The 15,384-nt window shown below is 41.7% G+C and overlaps 1 protein-coding gene across 1 annotated transcript in view; it reads right to left on the bottom strand.

The window, feature by feature from the left end:
• KDM5B (lysine (K)-specific demethylase 5B) overlaps positions 1 to 15,384 on the bottom strand; it is an 81,867-nt gene that overhangs the window by 50,802 nt on the left and 15,681 nt on the right. The window contains exons 2-5 of the mRNA XM_015408224.1: positions 8,847 to 8,924; positions 7,005 to 7,127; positions 5,532 to 5,702; positions 2,214 to 2,270 (exon numbers count right to left, since the gene is read on the bottom strand). Of these exons, the coding sequence (XP_015263710.1) occupies positions 2,214 to 2,270; positions 5,532 to 5,702; positions 7,005 to 7,127; positions 8,847 to 8,924 (429 nt within the window). The remainder of the gene's footprint in view (positions 1 to 2,213; positions 2,271 to 5,531; positions 5,703 to 7,004; positions 7,128 to 8,846; positions 8,925 to 15,384) is intronic.

The raw sequence follows: 15,384 nt of genomic DNA, 5'->3' as shown, positions 1-15,384 counted from the left end.
TATAGCAAAGTAGTTCTGAAGGGAAGGGCTTTATGTAAAGCAGCAGAAGACGGAATCAAGAGGGTTTGTTGTTCAGTCGCACAGTCGAGTCAGACTCTTTGCAACCCCTTGGACAACATCAGGCCAGGCCCTCAAGAGGATTAGGGAATGACAAAAACAACAACTGTAGAAAGCAGGTACCAATGAAAAAAATGAGGCAGAACATATTGGCTTAGGGAAAAGGACACAGAGGCTGGAGTTGGCATTTGTGTAATCATTTCAACAATCACCATTTTTATCTGTGTATTCCAGAACACAACTGCATCATTTGCTGGGCTCAAATGTAACAGATAACGTTAGCAATTCAGTATAGCAAAAGCTTAGGATGATGCTGAGATCAAAGTACATATATTGACATAGGCAGAAAATATTAATCACTCATAGTAGGTCTTGCTACAGTTACCAAGTATGTATGCAACAAACTCTTAGTAGTAACAAGATTTTTCCTCTGTGTTTATGTGGTTAAGTAGGTCTGTTTCAGGGGATCAAAGTAGATGATAGCCAGGAACCAAATGTGCATCTGCTAAATCTTCTGCCCAAATGTTACATATTATTAGGCACTTAATTAACATATGAACATTCCATTCTTTAGGCATTCATAGCAGTGAAGTATGGAGCCATTCTAATAAAAGGGGATGATTTTTGGAAGAGTTAGATATCATTATGATAAAATTTTAAACAAAAATTCTTTGCAAGTTGTGCAGAAATGCCCTTTGAAGAATAACACTCAAGCCTTTTAACCATTCTTGTTTCCCAGAAAGTCACACAGCTGACCTTGCTATTAAGTGCTGTCCAATGCAAAATGTGGTACATACTTAAAACCACACAATGGTAGCATAACGCTATTCAGACAAGATGGGATGGGTGCATGCCAAGGTTGTCTTTACCTATTCTTGTTCTTTCAAATAAGCCAAATATTGATACTTTATCAATTCCAACTTAAAGCCAAAATTCATCCCAACATTCCAGAGTTTTCAACCACACACACATCAGTGCAAAATTATTCTTCTGATCAAAATACTCTAGACTTCAAACAAAACTCAATGGTGATATAGTTGGGGAGAGGAGGTGCTCTGAACAATCAAACAAAAAGTAATGGTTCTCTAATCCAACAGCATTTGTTGAAGAGCAGTAGTCTTTCATAAGAAAAAACTGAATTTTTCATGCCAAAAATAATGATGCTTCCATTCAGATACAAAGTATCTAAAATAATGTAAAATATTGGTTATACCTCTCACACCACAAATCCCACAATATCATCCTTTTTCTAACCTGGCTTCTAGCATTTCCTTCCATTCTCCTATAAAACTCCCTTTTTCTCTGGGCAATCCTATTCCTGCTATTAATCTATAGTCACTGGGCCTCCTACCCAACTTTCTGTGTTCAATCTCCCTTAGTATTAGGAATGTGACAGGAGAGACATGAAGGGCGAATTCCTTTTCTTCAAAAGTCATATGATGTTTAGAAGTCATTGTCTGGCTATCTCTACATATTGACTTGGACAGGAACATGGTATTTTCATGGTCTGAAGGCACTTAGACCAAAGGAAAGGTGTACGCACAATTTTTACCAATCCCTCTCAACTGCAGACCCCCATATCATGCTCAGTGCCATTCGTATGGGTTCTTTGACTTCTGAAGGATTCTAGGGGACTGCTGTGGGCTGCAACAGGAAAGATGATTATATTCCATGATAAGAGTTCTGCTTTGGACCGAACCCTATATGCTTAAATGCAGCTCCTAAATATAACAAATCCTTCAAGCTTGTGGAATGTAACACAAGGCTGCTCTCACATAAAACAGAATCATCAGCAAAAAGCCCTGAGACTGATTTAAATAACACTGTATTTCTCCAGATTAGTGAATCCAATACATACACAAGGAGCCCTTGGGAATACACATATAATTAAAAACATACAATGCAGGCCTGATGTTTTGGATCAAGGAAAAACATGTCAAGGCAATATGTTTGCATAAACCTATTAGTTAAAGACATATAACAGGCAGCAAAGCCAAAATCCTGCATGGGCAGCAAAGAAGACCAAAAACAACATTCATTATCATCTCACTTCACAGAATATGGGGTTTAAATATTTTGCATAGCAGGATGAACAGGTAACACTTCTGAACAAAGACAAGGAAAGACTGCCATTCAAAAAATTAAATTAAACATACCTTTTCCAGAACTGCATCATCCACTAAGCACATCAGTTTGGAACAAATGTCAGGTGCCTATTTCAAGAGAGAGCTTGGAGAGTTACACTTAAAAAGAACTGCAATCTTGTGAAGTGAGGTCTGAAAAATGATTTCCTGCTAAAGTGGGCTTTTTCTAAAACTAAATTTTCATTTCAGAAATATCAGGACACGTAAATCAGGACTAAGTCTTCAGAAGCATGTAGATATTCAGGCAGCTGTTTTAGGATACAACTAGAAGATCCCCCCTCTTTTTTATGTTCCTAACACAAACAAATCTGAGAACTTGTATAAACAAGGCCAAGTAAAACAGTTCCGCAAAAAGAATACACAACACTATCTAGTCTTCAAAGCAAACACAGTTTTACAGATTAATGAAAATTAACTGTGATAATTCTCCACTAGTTTGTTGTAGGTCAGAGATTCCCAACATGGTGCAGTGCCCACCAAATGTTTTTAAAAGTGGGTAGGGGCTTCTGATAACTGGTGCGTATGCAAGAAAATATTTTAAAATAATATGTTCATTTTAAAAGACATCCTGTTAAACAGAGCATCTGTCTGAAACATTGAATTATGTATAACTTCACTCTCTGACATTTTGTGGTTGGCTCTGCCTACACAGTAGCCAATTTGTGGTTGTGTCCATCACTCTTTGTCAGAATTTGAAAGGTTATAATATCAAGTTGATTGGCACAGTCACAGGACAATCGAAAACCAAAACGAATTGTGATGTGACTAGGGTGGCCAAATTTGGATCGTCCGGGAGCGGGGGCCTCCCGGACGATCCCGGGTGTGTGTGCGCGCGCGCACGTCACCCGGAAGTGACGTCGCACGCTGGGGGCGGGGCCACGCGATTTGAGGGGAAAACTCTTTGTTCCGCGCCGGGAATCGGGGCTCCGAAACGGGGGATTCCCCGCCCCCCGGCTGCATTTGGCAGCCCTAGATGTGACGCTTAATAAATTTCTTTAAGAATCAAAATTATACAAAAAGTGAACAATGTAGTAGAAAATATAATAACAGAAAATGTGACGGTGGTCTTCAGATGGTTGATCTTCTTTTTGTGGTTGGCTCTGCCTACACAGTAGCCAATTTGTGGTTGTGTCCATCACTCTTTGTCAGAATTTGAAAGGTTATAATATCAAGTTGATTGGCACAGTCACAGGACAATCGAAAACCAAAACGAATTGTGATGTGACGCTTAATAAATTTCTTTAAGAATCAAAATTATACAAAAAGTGAACAATGTAGTAGAAAATATAATAACAGAAAATGTGACGGTGGTCTTCAGATGGTTGATCTTCTTCCGAACAAAGATGTGAGACAAATACTGTCTCTCAATAATTCATTTCCCTCTGGTGACGTATCAAAGATTCACAGGTATCAATGATAATTTTCAACATACATAATAGCTATAGTTCCTAGTGGAGCCTTCCGTGGGCTATTGGTATTGTAATTACTGAAAAGAGTGGGAGGACGCTGGGCAAGATCATCCCCTTCCATAAGCATAACATCCCCATGCGCTATACCAAAGCAATGAGATTTCTTTGTACCTGCAGACTTTAGACTCTCTGAATATATACCATCAAGGTTACTACACAAATACTAAAGAAGATCTGACCATCAATCTAACCTCTTTTTGCCCCTCACCAAAATAGAAATGTTGTTTACCATATTAAACAGGTTCTTATGAAGTAACAAAAACCTAGTATTTTCAGTCTAGTTTTTAGTACCAAGTACTTTTATTCAATTACTCCAGTAGAAACTGCCAAAGCTCCTACATTTATTGAAAACCTACTCTTCATTTTGTTTAGAAAGGAGAAGAGAGTAGCCTGGTACATCATGCTTCTCACCCGCAATCTTAAATCAATGCCTAAAATTTCTCAACTGATAGGCATCTTCCATCAAAGCCATCTTCCATCAAAGCCTATCTTTTCCAGATAGTCCCAAGTCAGGAGAGCAGGATACTGCTGGGCCCCTAACAGGTGATTCAATCATATCATTTCAAAGACAAGTTGCCAGGTACCAACCCTTCAACTATCTCAGGAACTATATGTTTGCACCTTAAAATCCTACAGTTGAGAGATCAAAATCAAGGTCCCCATTCCTGTTTAATGGAAAGAAGGCCAAGCAAGCTCCAGAAACATAGATGGAAGTTTAATATGAAGAAATTCATATTTTAATTATATATGTAAAAGATCCCAGAAGCCGCAAAACCAACAAATACTACTTTCTGATCATGAAATGAACTGAGCTGATCCAGATCACTTTTCTTTCCTGTTGACAAGGAATCATCACTATAAAGATCAAGTGTCTTGATAAGAAAAGAGGGCAAAATCACTAAACAGTAGCAAACATTCAGGAGGTTCTATGACTACCCTGTTTCCCCGAAAATAAGACAGTGTCTTATATTAATTTTTGCTCCCAAAGATGCGCTAGGTCTTATTTTGGGGGGATGTCTTATTTTTCCATGAAGAAGAATACGGTAAACTCCGTCAGGGCAGAGCGAGCAGCAGGCGGCAGCTTGTCCTGGCGGCAGCGCGGGCTCTCTGATTAAAAGAGACCTCGCACTTCCTGTCTGCTCCGGCTGCGCGGCAGCCAACAGTGAGCTGCACGGCGGCGCACGCCGCTACAGCCCAGAGTTACGGTAGCTTTGGGAGGCCTTATTATTGGGGAGGCCTTATGTTCGGGGGGGGGCCTTATTATTGGGGAGGTCTTATTTTCGGGGGATGTCTTATATTTCAGCAAGAGGCAAAACTGTAAGTAGGTCTTACTTTCGGGGGATGTCTTACTTTCGGGGAAACGGTACATTCAGACATTATGCCAAACCGCATTTAAACTCCAATCTGCTGCAAGGGCACAAACACAGCTTATTTGCTGTGGCTGCACACTCCCTGGTAACTGCCTGCTCCCTTTTAGTGCGGAGCATGATAGAAGTTTTCCAGTTTCAAACAAACTCTAGTTGCCCATGACATCCAAACAAAGGCAGATAGTTTAACTCCATTTTGCAGAACAACCCAATTGAGAATCTGAGAACTAGCAATCCTCTATCATGCTCTGCACACAAAGGGAAGGGGAGGAGCCAGGGCAGCATGTAGACACAATCAAGCCACATTTGTGCCTCTCGTAGTACCCTGGAGTTTAATTGCATCTTGGCATAACATCCAAATGCCACCTATGTCTGAGTTCAGGGACACTTCCAAGGCTACTTTCTATATACACTCTTTTGGGATTCCTACAATGCAGACCACCAAATTACCTGGGTAAAGTCAGTTCATAATCTAGACAATCAGCAAGACTCACCAGTAAGCTAGCTCCAGACTGGAACAAGTTGTAAGGATAAAGAATGCGCTCATAGTGGGCACGGATATGTGAGCCCACTGCTTTGCCAGGAGCAAACCCCATCTTGGTAGCTATTCTAGTCCATTTTCTGTCTTTACACACCACATCAAATCCACCTTCTTCTGCAACTAGCTGCAAAAGAAAATTGTTCCACATCAAAACGTATGCATGTACAGGCTTTTCCTTACCAAATCAACTTGGAAAGGAAAACTGCTTCTGTATTCAAATGACATTTAATAGGTGATATTTAGTGGGTAGATGTTGTACATCCAGATAAACCTGTACCTTTAACGTGCTAATTTAGTATGCCACTGTGACGGACTCCACTTTTAAATGGTTAGAAGTGCTGTGTAAACAGATAAAGTCCTGTGAAGGGTTAATTCTTCACAGAGCCAGCGAGCCTTGAGTGACAGGCTGCTTCAAGCAATCCAAGTCAGCATCAGTTGAGCAGAGAAAGACTTCTGAACTGGATGCTGAGGATTTCAGCCCTAGCTGAGAAGAGTTCAGTACTGACAGTTTTGGAATTTAGCCCTGACTGATAGCAGTTTAACACAAAAAGGAGAACTGGGGAAAGTTGCAAAAAACAAGTGGATAGTTAGATGGAAACCCTTTGGGCCAAAAAAAGGGGGATAGATCTTCTAGTGAGAGGAGGATTTCCCTACCCAGTCAAACAGGGAGTTAGCTCTGAAGAGTGCAGAGATCCCTGGTCTGGTGGGGTTAGAAACTGCCTTTAGAAGACCTTAAGTCAGTTAAAAACGCAAGACGAGTACTGGTGTTTCAAGAGAAGAGGTTTGGCTACTGGAGAGAGTGTACCAGCCTTCTGGATACCAAAAGAATCAGAAATACTCAAAGAAAGTGTACTGGAGAGTTTGGGAAAACACCAGAACAAAAGCCTCTCAACATAAAGATTTCAGTTACTGTGGATAGCTTAAGGAACTCTTATTAGCCTGAAATACAAGAGCTGAAGTCTGTGCATGTACTGATTTTTACCTCAGAAATTTTCAACCCGTGATTTCACCTGACCTTTCCTCTCTATGTTACATAAAATATTTTGTTATTTTTGAATTTCAAAACTTTGAGTGTCGTTTAACTTGTTAAAGTGGGCTCCTGATCCTTCCCTCAGGTTTTCCCCCCCTCAGGTTCCTGGGCTGAGTCCACAGCCAAAATATCATACTGTGACGGTAGGACGGCCAGAGTTCAGTCAGTACAGGGAAAGAAAAACGGAGGGAAAATCTTTCCTCTGAGAGAGGAAAGTGGATGGGGCCATCACAGCCACACAAAATGAAGTATGAAGTAATTAATCCATCTACTTAAATCCCACAGATTCTAGATTCTAGAATGTGAGTCAACTCAAGGGCTCTTCAAGACAAAAGAAGTCTCTATATATTACAGAAAGCAAGCATGTCTTCATCTCTAGACACCTATGAGGCTTACCCTATTAAGCTGGAACAAATCCAAAATCTTTCTTTCTACATGTGGGATTTTCAGTGTACATCCTTGAAGTTCCCAGAACTTTGCAATCTGGTCCAAAAAATTCAGTTTTACCCGGGTCTGAGCCTGTTAAAATATAACATGCATTTATTATACAGCACAGTTTAGATATTGTTTTGAAATAGCAACCTGAATATTCTCCAGGGTGATTTCTATATTGATCAATGACTAATGAAGATGGCCTCTGATTTTTCATGCTACAGCATCCATTCTCCTGAATCATTTCATTGATAAAAAGCAGGAGCATGAAGAATTTTCTTGTATACTACCTGAATTAGAATCTCTACAAAAACACTGCTGACCATTTGACATAGATCTAAGTAATGAAACATGTACAGGTTTAATGTAATTTATATGACTGTTGTTTCCCACCTTAGGTCCTGAGTTGGTCAGACGAAAGGTGGTCATATGAATATTTTCAATAAATAAATTTAAAATGTATTATTTGATATATTAGGTGGAATTTTACATTAAAGGAAGTCCAAAGGAGTTCACAAAGTCAACTGACTGAGAGGTTCAATGGGACACTGAAAGGGATGCTCAAGGCGTATGCTGATTCTCACCCCCAGGACTGTGACGAGAAGTTGCCACAGTTGCTGCTTGACTATAGGGAAGTTCCTCAAGAGTCCACGGGGTTCTCACCTTTTGAACTCATGTTTCACAGGAAGGTCAGGGGGCCACTGGATCTTGCGAAGGAAGAAGGAGGAGAGGACGGGAAGAGAAGATTCCTAAGGTGAAGGTTCTTCTGTACCACACAGACCTCCATCATCTCAGACACATTATTTTAAAAGCAGCACCAGGGAAAGGCAGGCAAGTGGCAAGAGGCTAGTCCTCCAAGGGTGCCCAAGGCAGTAAACTGTCCCTGTGGTGACCAGATGCTGGGCAGCAGGAGATACAGAGGCAAGGCCTCAGAACTTGGAAGGGAACCTGGGAGCCCTGACCCTCCCAGCGGGCAATTCTGTACACAGGTCAGGTGATGGCGGCAAGCTACCCAAGAGTGGAAGAAAGGCATCTCCAGGTGGGGAGAAACACCTAGGATAGCAAGGCGAAATAGGGCCTGCGGGCCAGAGCAGGCATGTTCCACCACACCCACCACTTAGCTTGCTCCTCTCTAACAAGGGAGAGTCTTGATTGTGACATCATACTGAGTACAGAAGCATCCAGGGTTCCTCCAAAATCCAGCATGACTACAAGGACAAATCCTTCTTCCCAGCTCCAAAACTGGTCAGCACAAATCATCACTGTTGTTCCAAGTCTTTCTGAGAGTGGACTAGATCTGGGCAAATCCTTCACACCCATTTCCAGGCTCAAATTACCCAGATCAGAGACTTCTTGCTGTTTTTCAATGTTCTATAAACCTAATATGACCCTCCTATTCTTCTTTGCCTCTTCCCATGATTTCTGGAAAGCTTTTGACATATTTTTCAGGTGCTAGCATAATTTATCATTAGTATATTGTCTAAACCAGTTTGTTTGGGGTTTGAATTTTTTTAAATTCTGAAGAAAGCAACTTAAGATAGTGACAAAGAATCAGCCTATCAACACTCGGCACAGCTGGAGAGGCCAGTGACTTCATGACTGTCACAGCCAATCAACCCTCTTCAGAACTTACTTCAGAAGAAACAGGGAGAACTAGTTGCTCATATTCACTCTGAAACTGTTACATCTTCCTAAAATAATTTAACTATAGATCCACCATTCAAGGCATACATGTCTATATGGAGCCTTAAGTACTAATTTCAGCAAGCCCCATGCAAAATTATTTACTTTAGATTTCTAGATTACCTCCAATTCATTCAGTCTTTGGATTCGTGGAGTAAAGTGAAGTTTATCCACATCACATGCAAATGGAGGCTGCCAGTCCTAGGAGGAATAAAGGAGTGGGAGAGAATCACCATCATATTGTAACAAAACCTGTCGTCAGATAATTGGTCCACACAATGTTTATTCTCATAGTGAACAAGCGCTACCAAAGAATCATTACTTTAGCGGTTTCTGAACTTTCAGTGTCTTCAAGAAGAACAAAGGCACTGTTCATCATTCCGTATGCAAAGCACTCCATTGTTCACAGAAGATCAAAAACCCCTGTGTGCGCTGAGCTAGTTTCACCAGTTGGGTGTTTTTTTAAAGACAGGAATTCACAAGCCCCATATTGAAACGCATATACATTCACCATATTTGTTCAAATATTTTGCTTGGCCCTCTTGCAGCACAAAACTTAATTGGGTAAACAAAAAAATTATGAAACATTTCTCTTTCAGAATGAAAAGAAGTGCTTTAAAATAGTTATTTTCAATCAAAATTAAAACATGGTAATTTACTATTGATACACTGCAATGTGTTTGATTGGGTTACTTAAACATGTACCATTTTTTTAAAAAAACGATGCTAAAAACCACTTTTAGCACTTCCAAACACCTTCTGGTTTTCTGTGCAAACGTACACTGGGAATCTGCCAAACCCACCACTCCTGCATAGGCTTGCTAGGTCCCTCCTGGCAATCGGCAGGAGATGGGGAAGGAACTTACCGGGATCACCAGGGAGGACCATCCAACTACAGCAACGTGTCTCTGTCACTGCCCACATGACCCAGAAATGATGCTACCACTTTCAGGTCATGTGGGCAGCAGTGTTCCCTCTAAGCTGAGTTAGTGTGAGCTAGCTCACAGTTTCTTAGCCTCCAGCTCACACATTTTTGTCTTAGCTCAGGGAGGATGGCTCCAGGACAAACTAATTTATGCAGCAGCCAAATCACTCGCTCACAACTTTAATGCCAGTAGCTCACAAGGTAGAATTTTTGCTCACAGGACTCCACAGCTTAGAGGGAACATTGGTGGGCAGTTACGTAGATATGTTGCTGCATGTGGGAGGATTTTCCCTCTTTTTTCAGGTAAGTTCCCCCTCCCCTGCTGGTTAGTTGATTGGCAGTGGGGAGGTGGAGCTTCACACCGGGGGACCTCTGCCTCCATGGGGGGGGGATCTGGCAACCCTACTCCTGCAGTAACACAGTAAACACTTCTCTCTCCCTTTTCTTTTCACTTACTTGCCTCAGTTTTTTTTCATCTTCTCTATCAAGTTAAAACAATTGATGAATATTTGAGAATAAAGATAAAGGAACAAGTGACATGACCTCGCTCTAGCTTGTGGGAACTTTCCATTTTCTGAAGTCACTTTGTTGCTCAAAATGAAAGCATAAAATAAACATATATTTCAAACATGGATTCCAGCAACAAGAGTAAACCTGAATTACCTTAAAATTTTTAATGATCTAATACAATGACAGGATAAAAGAAAATTTTTATTTTATTTTTATTTTATTTTTGGGGTTTCCCCCCCACCCTACCTTGCAAATGGGCTCAAAATAAGAATGTCTAATTTTGTCAAACTAGTGATGCCACTTTCTGCATACAACGAACTATACCAACCAGTATAAAGTCTAATAGCCAGCCTTATTGTTACATAGTAACATAACACAAATATTTTATTTTTTCTCCAAAATTTTAGGTTTGCATGATAATACCAAGGTCTGCATATTGGTTCAGTCATCCCTCCCACAATTTTCAAAATGTCCACAACTCCAAGAATGAATTTCAAAGTACAACTAAAAAAAAAATATTCTTCCTTCTCTTAACATACACATGGGCTTTTTTCACAGTTCTTGCATTGAGTACACTTGAAATGCTCAGGAAGTTTTAAAGTGTTTTGAGAAAAATACATTTTTTGAAGATTCTCTTAAAATTAATTTTTTTCAATATTTGTATGAAGTTCAAAAATACTCCCAGAAGTCAGGTTGCCATGGCACCAATAAACTTAATTGTGGTGTCTAATATTTTTTGTTGTAGCAATAATTAGAAAATATGGTCATATTTAATGCTGAAAGCTGAAATAGGAGTGTGGCCCCTAAATGCTTAAGCTGGCTTCTAGAACCAAAGAAAATCTGTCAAGGATATAATATTAAAGTATCACAATGGTTCTGCAACTGATAATCAGCAGATGAAAGATTTAATTATCTTTCCTTACGGAGGATACTGTTGTAGGTATGTTACCAAAGACCGCACCATGAATAGTTATAGTTAAAGTTTTTGACTGGCATGGCCAATTCCTAATTCCTTAACTACACTGGCATGCCTAATTCCTTACTACTGAAGGCACAGATTTGACTCTGTACCCTGCAACCTTTACAGCTCCAGAATGCTAAAAGTGCAGGAAGCTGCAGTTGTTGTTCAGGGTGGTGAAAACCAGTGAGGATTGTGAGGCACTCCAAAGGGATCTGTCAAGGATGGGCAAGTGGGCGTCAACATGGCAAATGGGGTTCAATGTGGCCAAGTGCAAGGTGATGCACATTGGAGCCAAAATTCCTAAATATAAATACACATTGATGGGGTCTGAACTGGCAGGGACTGATCAAGAGAGATATCTTGGAGTTGTAGTAGATAACTCACTGAAAATGTCGAGACAGTGTGTGACTGCAATAAAGAAGGCCAATGCTATGCTGGGGATTATTAGGAAGGGTATTGAAAACAGATCAGCCAACATCATAATGCCCCTATATAAATCAATGGTGCGACCTCATTTGGAATACTGTGTGCAGTTCTGGTCACCATACCTTAAAAAGGATATTATAGCTTTGGAAAAAGCGCAGAAAAGGGCAACTCGAATGATAAAAGGGTTGGAACACTTTCCCTATGAGGAAAGGTTAAAGCGCTTAGGGCTCTTTAGCTTAGAGAAACGACGACTGAGGGGTGACATGATTGAGGTTTATAAGATTATGCATGGGAAAGAGCAGGTAGAGAAAGAGGTAGTTTTCTCCCTTTCTCACAATACAAGAACTCGTGGGCACTCCATGAAATTGCTGAGTGGTCGGGTTAGAACGGATAAAAGGAAGTACTTCTTTACCCAAAGAGTGATTAACACATGGAATTCACTGCCACAGGAAGTGGTGGCGGCTACAAGCATGGACGGCTTCAAAAGGGAATTAGATCAGCATATGGAGCAGAGGTCCATCAGTGGCTATTATCCACAAGGTATAGATAGGGGCTCTGGGGCAAGTGATGCTTTGTTTTCTTGGTGCTTGGGGGGGTCAACAGTGGGAGGGTTCTAATGTCCTGACCCCACTGGTGGACCTCCTGATGGCACTGGTATTTCTGGCCACTGTGTGATACAGAGTGTTGGACTGGATGGGCCTTTGGCCTGATCCAACATTGGCGTCTCTTATGTTTTTATGTTAAGCTCCTGTTATCAACAATGGAAAGGCAAGTGTGGATATTTATTTTTCCAGTCCTATCACAGTTCCACAGATAGCTCTGGATATCCCACACATTTGTCACTTTCCTTGGTGATGAATTTCACTCTGGTGAGAGCCAGTTTTATGTCCCTTCACCAAAGAAGTTTGGGATTGATTTTTAATCTGTTCGTACAGTTGCTCTGGCAATTCAAACAAGCTTCTGAATGGACTAGTCATCTATAAGTCATCTTACACTAGCAAAACATTCCCCAACTCTCTGTTTGCCTCTTAGCGCTAATGCAGAGGTGAGAACAGGTACTTGGATGGGAGAATGGGTAGGCAGGGGGTGGGTACATAACCCTTCCCAATGTGCTAGATCTTCCGAGCAATCCCAGCTGCTTCCTTTTTCCTGATTCCACCAGCCAATTCCAAACCCAGATGTCAGAAAGTTCAGGTATAGGGATGGGCACGAATCAATTTACAAACCCTGGTTCAGCACAAGCCAGGCTAGTTTGCAAAACACAAACCAGGGGTTTGGGAGACCAGTTCATGCCAGTTAAATGCCATCAGAGCCCACTACCAACCCATGGCCCAATCCAAGTGAGCTCCAAAAGCATTTAAATGCCTTCAGAGCTCACTTCTGGGTCAGGCCACTGACCGGAAATGAGCCCTAAAGGCATTTAACTGACTTTGGAGCCCACCTCCAGTTCGGGCCAGCCCGACTTGAATTCTGAGAGTGAGCTCTGAAGACCCTTATAGGCATTATATGCCCTTATATGGGCAGGTCCTTATATGGGCTTTCAGAGCTCACTTAAGTCAGGATGCCCAACTCAACTGGGCAACCAGAGTGAGCTCTGAAGTCTTTTATAGGCCTTATATGGGCAGGCCCCACCCTGAAATGTGCTCCAAAGAGCCAGTCTGGTGTAGTAGTTAGGAGCGCAGACTCTAATCTGGGAGAACTGGGTTTGATTCCCCACTCCTCCAAATACAGCTGCTGGTGTGACCTTGGGTCAGTTACAAGTTCTTTCAGAGCTGTTCTCTTATGATCAGTTCTCAAAAGAGCTCTCTCAGCCTCACCTACCTCAAAGGGTATTTCTGTTGTGGGGAAGGGAAAGGAAAGGAGATTATGAGCCACTCTGAGACTCCTTCGGGTAGTGAAGGGCAGGGCATAAATCCAATCTTGTCTCTTCTTCTATAAAAGCCTTCAGAACTCACTCCGAGAGCTCAGTCGAGTCGGACTGTCCAGGAGGCCTTTGGATCTCACTCTCACAGCTCAGTTGGGCAAGCCAGCCCCAAGGGTGGCCTTTGAAGGCATTTAAATGCCTTTGGAGCTCACTCTAGTCAGGGAGGTGGGCTCAGATACAATTAAATGCCTTTGGAGCTCACTTTTGTGTGGGAGGCCCCACGTACTTCTGAAGCATGAACTAGTTTGTGCAATGGAGAAGTTTGTGGAAGTTCATGGTTTGTGGAAAACCCCCGAAGCACACGTCTCCACAACCCTCCATTTTCCCAGTTCGTGCCCATCCCTAGTCAGGAGACATAGTTATAGGGAATATTAGGCAGGTAAGCATCCCCTCTTCAGCCAATTCTCCTATACAAATCTCCCCCAACAACCCATATCACCATTTGGGTAACACACCTACCAACATAACATCTAGTTCCATTAGGGAAGCCAGTGTCTGGGTGGGACCGGGGAATCCCACAGAATTACAGCTCACCTCCAGACTACAGAGATAAGTTTCCCTGGAGAAAATGGATGCTTTAGAGGGTGGACTCTATGGCAGTAGAAAGGAAGGAGAGCAACTTTTGCAGATTTCCCCCTCCAAGATAAGCAGCAAGAACTTGTTCATTATCTGCTCAATATAAATGATACACAAAGTCAAAGATGAAGAGATTTAATTCTTGCAATTCTTTTTAAGATACATGAAACAAGAAGACTGGCACACACTGTAATTGTCTTAGGGGCTAAGTTTGAAAACTAGCTACAAGTCACATAATTTAGAAAACAGCAACAACCTTGTTCTTGTACAACACCTTGTTTCACCATTGTAAATCACCTACTGTATAAACGAATTACTTCAAACATATTTCTCAGTCAAGCACTGCTCTCTATATAAATCTTTTTAAAAGTCTACTCTTTATAAAACAAGTGACAGAAATATTACAAGGCTGTATTTGATCCACTACTAGGGGTGTGCATTTCGGAATCCCGAACCGAAAAAAATCCCGGAAAAACTTTTTTCATTTTTTTTTTTTGGCTTTCAGGATCCCGAAATGGCCGTTTCAAGCCTTTTCGGATATCTGGGGAAAACCCCCGAAAAAATTGGTTTTTTGGCTTTTCGCGGCTTTAAACTTTAAAGGGCGGCAGGGAAACCCCATTTTCCCCTCTTTCCTGCCTTTTGCTCCTGTTTTCAGGAGGGGGGGGAAGCGGAAACTAGACAGCCAATCACTGCAATGCATTTGCAAATGCATTGCAGTTTGCAAAACTTTGGAACTTTTTTGCAGGGCTGTTGTTGCTGCCACTAGCTTGCTCTTTCCCCAGGGAAGGAGCACTAGTGGCCAATAGGGTTTTGGCATCTGCTCTCTGGCCAATCACAGAAGGTGTTCCTTTTTGAAATCTTCTGTGTATGGCCAGAGAGCATAAAAGGAGCCAGTCTCCCTGGCTGACTCCATTGCTGTTCCTGGTTCCTGGCCTGCTGCTGACTGTTGGTGACGAGAGAGAGGGATTGGCAATTTCTGCTGCCCCTGCTGCAGTGCTGCTGCTCCTGAACTCCTTTTCCTGGCCTGGTTTGAAAAATATTAGGGCACTTCTTTAAAAAAAATCATCTTTGTTTTAGTGGTTTGGGCTTGGGGTTGGTGAGGGTTGGTATGGGTAGGCCTAGGCCCTAGGGCCTCGGCCTCTTTCTGGGTTTTATTTGGGGAGGGAGGGTTCCTCTTCTAGTGTTCCTTTTTTGCAATTTAAAATTGTTTTTAACTGTGTGCTTCATTTTGTTTAGGCTTGCCTTGTTGTTTGGGAGGGTTTCTCTGACTTCTAGTTTCTTCTTCCTCCATTTTGTTTTTGCATTGTGACTATTTATTATTTCTATTTGGCCTGCAGCT

The sequence above is a fragment of the Gekko japonicus genome, unplaced genomic scaffold (assembly GCF_001447785.1).
Source record: "Gekko japonicus isolate JY-2015 unplaced genomic scaffold, Gekko_japonicus_V1.1 scaffold211, whole genome shotgun sequence".
NCBI classification, from domain to species: Eukaryota; Metazoa; Chordata; class Lepidosauria; order Squamata; family Gekkonidae; genus Gekko; species Gekko japonicus.
This window is presented reverse-complemented; position numbering and strand designations above follow the sequence as displayed.